General features: G+C 32.4%; 1 protein-coding gene across 2 annotated transcripts; it reads left to right on the top strand.

The window, feature by feature from the left end:
* The first annotated feature begins 7,728 nt into the window (after nucleotides 1-7,728).
* LOC115974645 (probable serine/threonine-protein kinase PBL21) lies at nucleotides 7,729-13,935 on the top strand. 2 transcript variants are annotated; one of them, XM_031095086.1, is made up of 7 exons: nucleotides 7,729-8,228; nucleotides 8,333-8,368; nucleotides 8,494-8,672; nucleotides 9,253-9,442; nucleotides 9,921-10,312; nucleotides 10,759-11,105; nucleotides 13,500-13,935. In XM_031095086.1, exons 1-6 carry the CDS (start codon nucleotides 8,126-8,128, stop codon nucleotides 11,062-11,064), a joined length of 1,206 nt encoding a protein of 401 aa, XP_030950946.1. In that variant the 5' UTR covers nucleotides 7,729-8,125; the 3' UTR covers nucleotides 11,065-11,105; nucleotides 13,500-13,935. The 2 variants fall into 2 exon arrangements, with proteins under 2 accessions (XP_030950946.1, XP_030950947.1); XM_031095087.1 differs by lacking the exon at nucleotides 8,333-8,368.
* Nucleotides 13,936-14,514: the final 579 nt, after the last annotated feature.

Below are 14,514 nucleotides of genomic sequence, written 5' to 3'. Positions count from 1 at the left end.
TTTTGGTTCTGTGCTCTATTTGATTTCTCGGCTTCAGATTTTGGGTCAAATTTAAACTGCCAAGTTCAGATTCTGCTCATCCCTTTAGCTTTCAAATTGCTGTGTGATTTTTGTTCTGCTCAGATTCTGCCCATCCATTTAGTATTCATATTTGTACTTAAAACTTTGATTGAACTATTCTGGAATTTTCTGGGTTATTCGAAGTTAAGTATTACTTTTTTGTTTCTTTTCCCTCAGTTATCTTAATACTAAGGGGGATTATGAATCTTGGCTGTGATATTCTTGAATGTTAAAAGTCATTTATAGCTGAAGCTTTATGAGACATTCTCACTTCTTGGATTTCTTTGGATGGCTTATTTTAAGTCATTTTTCTCTAAATACCACCTTAAACATCAAGCTATGACCTTCTTGATTACTCAGAAAGAGGTAGCTTATCATTGTAAAATTCTACAGGCTTGTCTATGCTTAGGCTTCCAACCCATGAGTCATTGTGAGGTTCTGGGACCTGTGGTAATTATGATACCAGAGGGAGCACCTGAGATTGTCTCATTTGCTGCTCTGCCTACATTTTTGTTCACTGCCATGTTTGCCTGCAATTGACAAGGCAATATTTTGTTGTATGAAATGACCTGTTGCTGCTAGACAATCGTGTAAAATATGTACTTATTAGCCAATTAGTAGTTGGAATATTTGCAAGCATAGTGAATTGAGAACCAAAATTCAACCATGCCAACTATGAGGTTTTGTTGGGATAAAAGTTAAAACATTGAAAGTAGATTTGCTGTTCAATATTCTTGATGGTGATTGGTGACCGGTGATGAAAGTAGACTTGCCCAATTTCCTTTGATTGCTCCAAATTTGATTCTCCTTTCAGGGGGAAGGCAAGGCATAAAACCAAAATGCCTATGTTTATATTAGTATTTGCTGGGCAATTTTTTTTGTTATGGTTGATTCAGATAAGTAAGATTAGATAGAATTTTTTTATTATATATATTTATTTAAATAAGTTTGCTTGGATTATAATAGGTTATGTTTCATTTTGTTGATATATTCTGCAATTTTTTTTTTTTTAGTAAGAGTTAGAATAAATTCTAGAAAGTTGAAGATCATCTTTATCTCATTGAATAAACTCTAGGATTAGAATAAGTTTTGTTAGGCCTTTTTATGTGTCGTATTTTTATTAATTTTTTTTTCTCTCTTAGAAACAAATACACAAACATAAGAAAGAGGAAATAAGATTTTAATACAAAAGCACACAATAAACTTTACTTTTTTTTTTTTTTTTTTGGTAGAATGGAATTATCATTAAGAAAAACTAATGAGAATGCAACAGCTCGGGACAAAGCCTGTTGAAAAACATCCCCTGGCAATCAGCCATTACAAGAGGCACCAAGTCCACAGGCGGACAGAAAAAGGAAATGAAATCTAAAGATTGACAACTACCTAAGTTAGCTAAACAATCAGCACACCTATTAGCTTCACGATAGATATGCTTGATGCTTAGTTGGGGAATTTGTGTAGCTAGATATGCACACAACAAACTTCACTCCAAAGAGTTTGTGGATTGAATTTTAAAGAGTTCTCATTTCCCACATGATTTCTTCTTTAGCTAGTTATGGAGCCCCTCAAAAACTACTTTACTTTTGTGAAAATGCATTCATGATTGGCCACCAACTCATTTAGTAATCTTCCTCTTTCATGATTAATGCCAGCAACAATGTACCCGTAGCCATTAGTTAGAAAGCCCACTACATGCCTTAGTGTATTGGTATTGGTCATGAATAATGTTATGAACATAACAACAAATAGCTATTTAGTTGTCTTGAGTAATGTTCTGTACCTAACAATTAGATATTTAGTTTCACATACTACTTGAAAACCTATCAAGGACTTTATTGTACTAGATTTTCAACTGGTATTATTCCAATCTCCCATGTCTCTCCTCTTTATCATTACAAAATAGAGTTTTTGGTTGACCCGTAATAAACTTACCATAAAAAACTGGAGAAACCCTTCAAACCCTTCTTATATTTTTTTTAACTCACCATTAGATTGCATTTTCTTATTATATCCTTTATACTTGCAAAATTTCAAAGAGATCAAATATCAATAGTTATGTTATCAATCAAATGTTTAAATTTCAAGTTTTTGTAGTTTTAAATTATGTATAAAAAATAAGTTTATGGATCAAATAGTAAATAGTATCTGATTTGAACAAAATTTAACATGTGTGTTAAAAACATAAAGAACATACAATTCAATAGTTATATTTTCAAAATATATAATCATGTTAATTTTTTAGTGAGAGTTTAGTTTGGAGAGAAATTTTATCCATATAAAATATCATTACATATTAGAATTTCCTTTCGTTTGTTCTTTGGGCCCTAAATTACATATCCTCAGACAACCCACTAATGGGAGTGGCGAAACTAAATCCAAATGGTAACTCCAGAGATAAAATTAGGCCTTTCGAGGTAATGGGGCCATTCCATGTGACCATTTGGGTCACTCGTTGAGTAGTTTTGTATTGGTCTTGTTATTTTCACTAGCCCTGCGACAGAATTGTGGGCCATGAAGGAAGAATTAAGGCTAACCCTAAATAATGAAGTGTTTCTCAGCAGCTCAAGGGGGGGAAAAAAAAGCATCGACTTGTGCCTTGTTCATTGGATATTGAAATGTAACAAAAAAATGTTGTTGTTTTCGATCCATAATTTATAGTTTTAATTCATTATTACTTCATTAAAGCATTTTGCTCATCTATAAAAAAGAGACATATTACCGTATCAATATTTCACAACCACCAGCAGATGATCAACTTCGACCAGTAGACGGTCAAATCACCTTTTAATTTCTTCATGTTACTGTTGGAGCTACGATTCTCTCTAAAATTTTTGCTACATCTATTCGATCGTCCATCTCTGGAACTACAATTCTCTAGAGAATTTCTACATGACATATGCATGAGAGAAAGAAAAAATTAAATTATTTTGATGTATTGATGAATAATATATTATGTGTCAGTTTGTCGAGCTTGGTGCGCATACCTTTTAAGTTTTAAGTGGTTTTGGTTATGATTTGACTAAAGGTTAATTTGACTAACATATTGTGAATGCTCTGATTGGACATCATTGAGGACAGGAAATCTAATGCAATCAATCCAATTTTTATGGGCAATTGAGCCACTTTCAGTCGAAAAAAAATAATATTTTAATTAGCTTTTACTATTTCCTACTTCTCAATACATAAGACATGATCATAAAATTGCCAAAGGGCAACTGTTACCAAAAGCAATAATTAACTAAACAAAGAAAAGTATTCTCAAAAAAAACTAAACCCCATCAGAAAAAAAAAGAAAAAGAAAAAAAAAAGGGTGCGGTATTTATTAGAATATTCTTAGGAGCGTGACTTTTGTTTATTTTAGAGTGCTCAATAGTCAATACTTTTGAAGTCTCCATCGAAAAATACATATTTTTAAAGCTTTAAAGTTTTATAACATTTTTAAAGTAATATGCTTTTTCTATAAAAAAAAAGTTAAGATGTTTCTTCTATTTCTCTTTAATGGATGGTATGTTATTAGGAAGGAAAAATAAAAAAAAGGTGGCAACCGAACCTTAAAACAAGGTGTCACATTTTGTTAGCCTTTTCTCCTAATGGGCCAAGAATTGGGGCCCAGATAAAGACCAAAATGCTATAGGTCACGGAATGGATAACTTCTACCTACTTTTATTATGACAAAAGAAATATTGGAATTGAGGAATCACCGAATCAGTTCATGATGCTAATTTCACCCCCAAATATAAAGAAACATAATGCTAACTTTTTCTTTGGTAGGGGAAAAAGAAAAAAAAAAATATATATATATATATATATATGGGATAACGATGTTTAGAAGAAGAAGGAGATGAATACCAACGCACTCACTAATAGGAAGTACACTAAAACCCAAGAATGGAGTCTTGTTAGCTTAAGTCTGTTACCACTAGACCACTTGCCTAATGGTAATGCTAACCTTTTCTGCCATAATAAGTAGATACACAACTTTTATCAATGGTTATTCCCCAAAACAACAAAGTGATAACTCATAAATTGTTCATAACAAACAATAAAATAGTATGAATCAATTGTGAACTTAAAAAAATTAAAAATCTATAACAACTTATCAACTTAACAATTATGAAAAAATTGCACAATTTGTTCCCACGTGAACTCTCATACTTGCTTAGCTTTCTTTGATCAAATTATGTATTTTAACTAAGTAATCGGGATTTTTTTTTTTGCTTTCTTTTCTACTCTTGTTTCCTTTTTTGGCCCCTTTTTTTTGGGCTCCCTTTCCTTTTCCTTTCTACCTAAAGATAGACAATATTTTTTCACAACTGAACTCTCTGATTTTGATAGTAACCAGCAATAAACCACAGTTTGAAACAGTATGAAAGCAAGTTCAGTTTTTTTTTTTTTAATACATGGGTAGTACACTAGTACTTTTTGTTGTTGTAAAAGATTAGAAGACATGGATCGTACTTAGTAGGCAAATAGCACGGATCTTTTGAGAGACCAATGTGTATTTAGTATTTACTACTTTTTTAGGGTTTGGGGTTATGACGCAGTATCTCAAGTTCTTAACTGGTGAGCTACATCAAGAATTTAGTAACCTTTCCGTTTAGTGTTTACCTTGATTTTATTGGTTTATACACCATTTTTTTTTTTTTTTGTAAGAATAAATTATACACCATTCAATGAGTTTTAAATTTATTATACAACTTTATCCACTACTTATTTTTAATAGGATGAAGAAGTAGGCCCTAAAAAAAAAGCCACCTAACCCAACTGTATTTGTTGGGTTAAAAAAAAAAAACCCCAACTGTATTTGTATACTAGTATATATGCAGGGAGTATGTTATTAGATGCCTTACTACAATTGTTAAAAGAAAATAAAATTAATCCCTTTCCTTTTCTATTCAATGTTTCAATGCATTGGATGAGACAAAGAGAAATACGCAACATGTGCCAATACAAGATAAAATTTCTACTTTAACTTAATCTAAGTGTATATGTGTGTGAAGCTTCCTCCTGGAGACTTGAACCTTGACCCTTACCCCCCACACCTCACAAGCACTTATACTTGTGAAGCGATCACCGCACCAAGGGTGTGCAGTGGTGAAATAACAAATTATTAGTAGTAGATAAAAATATAATGTCAATAGTAAATCTAGATGAGAGCCAATACAAACTTGCCACGTAAGTATGTGTCAAGATTCATAATTTTTATTCTATCTACATTTTATTTTGGCAGGTCAAAGATTATAGCAATCATTTATTTTTTTTGGATAGAATAGCAAGCAAATAATTGAGGACTCTAATTGTCAACAAATTGAGTGCCCATCATTATTAACGTTAACTAAAAGCCATTTTCCACTGTATTATATTGCACCTCACCTTGTGTACAGTTTATGCCTAAGACTTAATTATAGTTTAATCAATTAAACATCCTCGGAGTCGGAGATCATGATTTTTCACTTTTATGTTTTAGTTTTAGATTGTAGTTTCAAAAAAATAAAATAAAATCAATTTGGTTTCACTTCAAATGTTTCAATTCTCTTCTTATAAAAAATAACTCTTCTACCGTCATTTAAAAAAAAAAAAAAAAAATCTGTAACTGAATATTGCGAGAATTTTGAAATCACAACAACATCAAAATCTGTGTATATATATATATATATATATATATATATATTTATTTATTTATTCAATAGTTACAATAACTATAATTTAAGTTGGTACTTCTTCAATTTACACAAATTGTAATAAGTTATAAAGATGATGGAAACAATGGTATTAGGTTAATGTTCTTCTTTTCTCAAAAAAAAAAAAAAAAAAAAGAGGTTAATGTTCATCTCATCACGGTTATACAATAAACATCTCTACCATTTATTATAATTAGGTTTCCATTCGCAATAAAAGGGGAGTAATGCACATTGATTATCTAACAAACCATAATAAGTATTGAAAGACGGTTCCAATTATGATTTAGGAGATTTAGGACACTATTCATTTAACAATGTAAATGTTTTTAAAGTTTGTAACTGTAATGCACATGCATATTCTTTTAGAAGAAAAAAAAACATTTATCAATAATTTATTAATGTGCACACAAATTCAAATTAATTATATATGTTTTCATTAATTTTTTTTAAAGGTTATGTTAGAAATATTAGAAATTTACTTGATTAATTAGCCAACTTTTAAAAATAAAAAATATTATTTATTATTATTTTTGGGTGTGACTTCAATAATTTTTTTACCATATCAATGTTTAAGTTTTTTCTAGTAAAATAATAGTAATTTTAACATTTTATTTTAGAAAATTTAAACAAACATCATTTAAATATGAAATACCACATCCTAACTTATGCCATTAATTAAAAAAATCTTATCAAAATGAAAAGTTAAATTACACAAAACTCTATCGAAGTTTGGGAGAGTAACACTCAACCTTTCTAAACCTTATCCCCTTACTTGGGGTTTGATAAAATCAACACATTAGTCATTCAACTAATAACAATAACAAGATATTCTAAATTTTGATTCTCTTGACCAAACTGTAACCCCAATATGGTGACAAGAAATAGCCGTTATAAAAAAAAAAAATCCCTAACCATGATTATGGTTTAGTCAAATGAATCTGTTTAAGATTTGGAAGCATATTATAGTTGTTACTAACTAAAAAAATAACGTGTCAGTTTTTTTAAGTTCTAGATCTGATTGTTGTTTTTCAAACTTTGAAAATAAGTTAGTGTAACTTATTCAAAAAAAAACAAAACTATATAAAATAATAAGGTAAAATACCGTCAATACTTCTTAAGATTCGAGCTAATACCAACCAAGTTCAAAATATCTCAAAACCGATTAATATAATCCCTAAACCCAACCTTATCCTTAAACTATTACTCTTTTTCTTCTCTTTTATAGACCAAAACTTAGACGTGTCGATTGTATTTTATTTACTCTTAAAAAAATAAATCAAATCACATGTAAAATTTGAAAATAATTTCCTTACAGCACTCGAAAAATACTAGGATGTGTGCAAAATCTAAGGAGGTCAGCCAACTAGTCCACGCGGAATCAGAATGGCGATCCCAGCACGTCAGTCACGCGCATCGAAGTCGTTGACATTGATGCTTTGAAGCTTTAAAACTTTTAAAACATTAAAAAAAAAAAAAAAAAACCCACCAATAAGCATTTTACAATCCACAATCCAACGAATCCCAAATCCCAATCTTAATAAAGACTCCAACAAAATGCAACGTCGGTCGCATAAAGCGAGTTCAGTTCCAGTTCCCAGTTCAGTTGGGCCGAAACTGTCAGTGTCAAACTCGTAATAACCAGCTCACCACATGTCCAAAACCGTAATTTTGACGAAACAGAAGCTAGAAATCAGGGTGACAAGGATGGAGAGCGACGTGTAAAACAATTTACTCTGTGCACAAACATAAATGTAACGGTGAAAAACAAACACAAACGCAAAGAAATTCACAAATTTTTTTTCAAAAAAGGCCCACACATTTCCAAAAGCACAAAAAAGAGTAAAAAAATAAAGTATTTTCAATTTTCCAGCTGTTATTAATCACAGTCACCGCCAACTGTGCCGCTAAATTTGTCGCTCCCTCTAGCTAAAATTAAGAGCAATCTCACACGTATTATTTTTTCCTTTACGCGTAATTTTGGTTTTTTTTTTTTTTTTTTTTGGTTTCTCTGTTCTGCCCTTGTCTTAAATTTGACACATTAAAGCCGGCATTTTGATAAACAAAATTTAGCTTTGTATTTTTATTTGGTAATATTTTAAGTTTTAATAAAGGATTTGGATTTATTTTAGAAAGTTTTTAAATTTTTTTTCTTTTTAGGAGGTGGGTTTCTTTGTGTCTCTAGCTTTTTGGCTTCCTGATCTCCCTCTTTCCTTTCGGAGTGGGAGATGGTTGAGCTTAGTATTTTTGTTCTTTTGGGGGGTTTTGGTATGTGAAAATTTTGAGAAATCTGAGATATGGGTTGAGTTGGGTTTTGGGTGAGAAATTCATTTCAGGTGGTTCTTTGTGTGTGTGTGTGTCTTTGTTAAAGAGAGTGTAAAGAGAAAATGAGTTGCTTTTCTTGCATTAACCCACGAAGGAAAGGTGTGCGCAGGGTCGAAACTGAGAATGCCCCACGATCTACTTCTGGTCATTCTGCTGATTCCTCAGGTATCTGTGTCTGTCTATGTGTGTCTTTGTCTCTGACCCTTTATTTGTTTTGAAACAATTTTGTTAATATGTATATGTTTTTGTTTTGGGATGTGAATTTGCAGTTAGTGGAAAGGGAAGGAGGGACTCTAATCATAATGGTAGGAATTTCATAGCCATTTTGAACTTTTGATGTTTGTTCTCAAATTTGTTTCTATTTTTTGGAAGAACTTATTGGTTTTGATTTTGAGAATGATGGGAGTTGAATTGTGTGTTTACATTGCAGAGAATGGGAAAGGCAAAGAGGGTTTGAATGATAGAAAGTGTGGCAACCCGAAATCCAGTGCAGCTCGTAGTTTTACATTTCGTGAGCTTGCGGCGGCCACAAAAGGTTTTAAGGAGGTGAATCTAATTGGGGAAGGGGGTTTTGGAAGGGTTTACAAGGGCAAACTTGAAGCCAATCAGGTGAGTTCTCATACATTTATACAACACTGTCGGTATCTTTTAGATGATTTGAAAATCTGCATTGCTTGCATTGGGATATAAGAATTTTGAGGAATGGAATTGACTATTGATATTTAGTGAAATTTTCTTGAATATGATATGGAAGCATAAACTATGTTTTCTTAGTGAAACCTATGGATGGATTAGATACTTAGTGATATGAATCTGATATAATTAGCTTCTAAGGCATGGCATTTTTCATGTGTGATGTTTGTTTAAAATAACATAAAATGAGATAATTTGGTAAAAGGTGTAATGTCGCGTTAGTTTATTGAAATGGTTTCTTTGGATACAGAGTTCTCTTTTCCAGTCATTGCTCTTTTTGCATATCCAAATGCAATGTTTGTGAAATTTTTATGTGGAGTATTATATAATGCTGGATTATGGATGGATGAACGTATTGGAATTATTGGTATTTATTTAAATAAAAAATGCCTTTGTTTGGAAATAATTTGGTATTAGCTGTCCTGCTATATAGGGGGAGTTCAAGTTGAATTACCTGCTAATGTTAATTATGAAAATCACTTGTTTTCATAAGCAGGTTGTTGCAATTAAGCAACTTAATCATGATGGCCTCCAGGGGTTTCAGGAATTCATTGTGGAGGTTCTCATGTTAAGCTTGTTACACCATTCTAATCTGGTCACCTTGATTGGCTATTGTACCGATGGAGATCAAAGACTTTTGGTTTATGAGTACATGTCAATGGGTAGCTTGGAAGATCATCTCTTTGGTAAGTATCTCAGTTATGAAGTCCAGTTATATCTCTATTTGCTCTTTTGTACTTTCCAAATGATTTATTTTCCTTTCAATTCTGCACCTCCTGTTTAATAGAACCTTTTAATCTCCAATATTTGTCTTTAAACCAGGTGTGGGGACCATGGTTTCAGTATTTTTCTTTCAAGCAGTGTCACCAATACATGCCCCCTAATTAAATTGAGTGGTAAATTAGCAAGCAATCTAGTAGAAGTTAGTTTTACTATAAGTAACTGTCTAAGATTGGAGTAGGAATTCTTTTAAGCACCCCCACCCAACACCCCCCCCCCCCTCTCCTCCTTCCCCTGGAAAGATGAAGTGTAACAAATAGTTTTTCTGCTAAGTTCCTATCTTAGGCAGGAAGAGATTTTTCTGAGTACAGTAGACACTTCAGCTGCAAAATCTTATTTGAATTACTGTAATTGACTGGACTGATGATGCACTTTCTGACTCAGATATGGACCCTGGCAAAGACCCTCTGAGTTGGAATACTCGAATAAAGATTGCTGTTGGTGCAGCTCGGGGCCTTGAGTATCTCCACAACAAAGCAAGTCCCCCTGTTATCTACCGTGACTTGAAATCTGCAAATATTTTGCTGGACAATGACTACAATCCAAAACTGTCAGACTTTGGGCTTGCCAAACTTGGACCTGTTGGTGATCATACTCATGTTTCAACTAGAGTAATGGGAACTTATGGTTATTGTGCACCAGAGTATGCCATGAGTGGCAAATTGACCCTTAAATCAGATATCTATAGCTTTGGTGTGGTTCTTTTGGAGTTGATCACCGGCCGGAGGGCAATAGACGCCACTAAGAAGCCAGGAGAGCAGAACCTTGTTACTTGGGTGAGCTAACTCTTATCTCTTTCTTCCTCCCTAGCACATCAGTGTTCATTCTCCCCAGCACATCAGTGTTCATTCTCCCCCAGGCCCCTCACCTTAAAAGGAAAAAAGAAAAGAAAGCATCTCTTTATAAATTGCTGATATGTTAAGCATTAGTAAGGCTTTTTGATCATCGATAAAATTGCATTACTTACTTATCAGGGGAAAGAAAAAGAGAGCATTAGTAAGGCTGTATCATCTGATCTTTGTTCTCAATGTACTCTTTTTACTGCTGGACACTAAGTATGAGTTTGGATCATAATCATCCAAGCAATTTGGCTGATTGGGAGTCCAGTCATGTTCCTTTGTAGTGATGAAAATGCAGCTGCCTTATGTATCAAATGAAAAACATGTATAGCGCAATAATATTGCTTGATTATTTTGTTTTAATACTTGTTTTTCCATTGCAGTCTCGTCAATTTTTAAAGGACCGAAGGAAATTTGTTCAACTAGTAGATCCTTTGTTGCAAGGGCGCTTCCCTCTTCGTTGTTTGCATCATGCAGTTGCTATTACTGCCATGTGTATTCAGGAGCAGCCAACTTTCCGCCCTCTTATTGGTGATATTGTCGTGGCTCTCGAGTACTTGGCTGCTCAGAGCAACACCTCTGAACTCCATAATGGCCGGGTCCGCAGTCCCACAGTTCAATCACCTACAAAACCACAGAGTGATGTCTCTTGGGAATCAGATTGTAGAACAAGTTCAACTTCAGCTTGAATGTTGTCAAGAAAAAAGCTGCCAAAACGCTTTGATGAACAGTAAGGCACTAACTCACTAGTATTGAGACTTGTCATTGATAGAATAATGGTTAAGTGAGTAACTTTCCCATCAACTTAAGCTTTTGGGGCAAGTGTTTAGTTTATCATGTTGTTATCATACAAAAGATGCTTGCGAGTTCAAATCATGTCTCCCTCCTATCTCCCATTTACAAGTAAAAATTCCACACATTGGGCCCCACTTATTAAGGGAAAGTTTAGACCCACATGTGAGTGATAGTTTTAGAATAATGGTGAAGTGCATAGTTGTTACTTAAGGTATTGTATCGTAGATACATAGCGACCATACTCATGAATCATACAATGCACAAATGCATATTGTATTGTTTCGTAAAATCATGTGTATTAGATGATAAAGAAACATGTGGGTTTTAATTTTTCTTTTTTTTTTGGGGGGGGGGGGGGGGGGGACGATTCAATTTGTGCTTTGATTTAACAAATAAATTGGCATATTTGATTGAGTCTAATAAAATAACATGTCCATGATTTTTCCCCCTTACAAAATTTGGACTACACTTGATAATTCACTTTCACATTTGCAAATTTATTTTCTATACTATGAATAAGGTATTAAATGACAATATAATTATTATTTTTATTATTATTATCTATTACTATAAGTCTTAGAAGCTAGAGTGCCAAAAAGAAATATAAAGAAAAAGTTATTAAAAAACAAGAGATGGAAAATGTTGATGGTGATGAAGGAAATGTCAATGAAGATATAATTTTGCAAGATAATGAACATAATGAATCAATGATAACGTTGACTTAGATGGAATTGATTAAGCAAGATGATGAATATGATGAACATAATTATTATTTTGGCTCATATGTCATGTATTATCAATTTTAATCAATTTGAATGTAAACATTATAAACATATTTTAATTTGATTTATTTAATTAGCTTTAAAGTTTACTACATATTAGTTATTAGTCATTAGTTGAATATGTTTCAAATTTATAATGAATATACCTTTTATATGTGTAAATCTAATATATATATATAAATTTTATTAAGTGTATGTGTATTTTACAATACACAATATGAAAAAATCGAAAATTGATCAAGGATATTATTCACGTTTTGACAACTATGGTTAAGTAAGTGAATATACCCTTTCCTATTAGTTTGAAGTTTTGAGACTAGTGGTAGAATAACGAGCATTATTTGGTTACGTAGCATACCAAATTACCAATTGCAAAAGCATATATTAGGAAAGCTGCATGCATGCGTTGCACTGACACTGCAACCAGCCTTCCAGCCCCACCTACAAAAGCCCCTGCTCCCCCCACCCCTCCGAAAAAAAGAGCCTTTGGTTAAAAAAATTTTTGTTCCCATTATCATTTCTTGAGTTATCTTTTTGTTATTTATATGGTCATCATTTTGTTATAAAACAATCATTGAAAGGAGCAGAAAAAGTTAACATAAAAGAAGAAAACTAGTTTCAGACCAACGTAAAGCTTTTGCAAAAAATTTCGCCTGTCTTTATCTTTCTTTTAGCATCCTTTTGTATTATAACAGAAAAGAAGTGTATTTGTTATTCCACCGTTTGCTAAAGTTTTAGCCTATTTAACTTACCAATTTGCTTGGTATCTTTTTCTTTTTCCATATTTGCTTTATAACCAGTGAGGGATACTATGCAGCAATGTATCAGTGGTTCCAGATCTGTATAGTTTAGTGTTTGTATCAATGTATCCTCTAAACTCTTTATTAGTTACCATGTTACCCATTGTATAACTTACCAATAAAGAAAAAGATACCAAGTTACTCACTGTGTTGGGTTTTGTTTGTTAATTGGGCACCAATTACAGGGTTGCTTGCTGTTTCATTGATAAAAGGAAAAAAATGAAGAAGTGCACTTGATTGATTCACTTTCTCAATTGTGCATATAGCTAGAATCAGGAGAGTCACTGGAAAAGCAGCCCCTCCTTTATGTGAGCTAGAGCTCTTTTTTGTTTTTGTTTTTGTTTTTTTTTTTTTGTTTTTGTTTTTTGTTTTTTGTTTTTTTTTTGGTTTTACACACACCTAGTTAGTAAGTCTTAAATCCACAACCTCACCCTCCACCCCATTTTTATGGGATGAAAAAATTTCATTTGAGTAAGAACTCATTTGCATGCACTTGCTTTTAGCATCGTAATCAATAGATAGATATTTGAATTTGTTATGTATAGGTGTCATGCTGCACTGGTGTTAATTTAGTAGAAACATACTATTGTTTTATTCTCAAAAAAAGTTCCTCTTCCTAATTTAATTTAGTTTGATGTGTCCTCGCAAATATAATTTATGTTCCCGCAATTGTCTTCCTCTGTAATTTTAATGTAGAAGATAATAGAATCTGCATATTGATGTGTGCTTCACAATATGTTCTTGCAGGTGTGCTGCCTTGTCAAATTTGGAAGAGAGACCTGTTGAAATCCATTTTCCAAATGTAATATACCTTTATATAAATCTCCAGAATGCGTATATATATGTATGCTTTATGTGTGTATATATATATATTCAGTTTTTGGATTCTATAGCTTTTTTGTATGAAAATCAGTTAGGTGCTTATGATTGGGTGACATATATAATAGACGGGGAAAGAGTCCACTATTGTGCAGCTGAAATAGGAATCAAAGTGGAGAAGCCCTTGCTTCTTTTTGGACCTCGTATTGTAATATTTCTTAATTTCTTAGCCAAGCATGATTAAGGGTTCAAAGAAGAAAAAGAAGTTGTCTGGAGACAATACAGGGTTTTCATTTTCTTGTGAGTATTTATTGTCTAATAAATTCTTGAATGTATATTAGAAAAAAATTAATCAGTTGCTTCATTCTCTCTCTCTCTCTCTCTTTAGAAGTTAGCATGTTGTTGTGTTGATTTAAAAAGAAGAAAATTTTGGTATGCTGGGAAAAGGTGAATGTGGACCAAGGTTATCGATTCCGTACCGTACCGGCTAGTACGGCCGAAATATACCGTACCGGCCAGTAATTCGGTATGCTCAACCTCGCTGTTTCGTACCGGAAAAAATACCGGCCGTACTAGCCTCGTACCGACCAATTTCGGGCAATACAGGCCGGTACAGGAAAAAAGTTTTTTTTTTTTTTTTTTTTTTTTAAGTTTTGTAATTTTTGAATTTTTGTTAGGACAAAATGATAACTTATTTGCATTAATTTATTAGTATTATTTGTTTTCTTAGTATGCAATGGTAACTTTTAAGTTTTTTATTTTATTTTTTTTTCCCTTTTAATCTATATATATATATATATAAAACTGAAACCTTTGAAATTCCCATAATTTTCCACATCATCATTTTAATTTAAAAAAAATTAATTTTTAAAACTAAATAATGAGAGAGTCCTAACAGGAGTCTCTTTTATATATATATATATATATATAAGACAAAATCTTT

The sequence above is a fragment of the Quercus lobata genome, chromosome 2 (genome assembly GCF_001633185.2).
Source record: "Quercus lobata isolate SW786 chromosome 2, ValleyOak3.0 Primary Assembly, whole genome shotgun sequence".
NCBI lineage: Eukaryota > Viridiplantae > Streptophyta > Magnoliopsida > Fagales > Fagaceae > Quercus > Quercus lobata.
This window is presented reverse-complemented; position numbering and strand designations above follow the sequence as displayed.

Bases quoted from the DNA above. Each gene is read 5' to 3' on its own strand.
- LOC115974645 (XM_031095086.1), top strand. From the start codon at position 8,126: ATGAGTTGCTTTTCTTGCATTAACCCACGAAGGAAAGGTGTGCGCAGG. The intron at 8,369-8,493 runs GTAGGAATTTCA...TTTACATTGCAG, and splicing joins GAGGGACTCTAATCATAATG to AGAATGGGAAAGGCAAAGAG. The intron at 8,673-9,252 runs GTGAGTTCTCAT...TTTCATAAGCAG, and splicing joins GCAAACTTGAAGCCAATCAG to GTTGTTGCAATTAAGCAACT.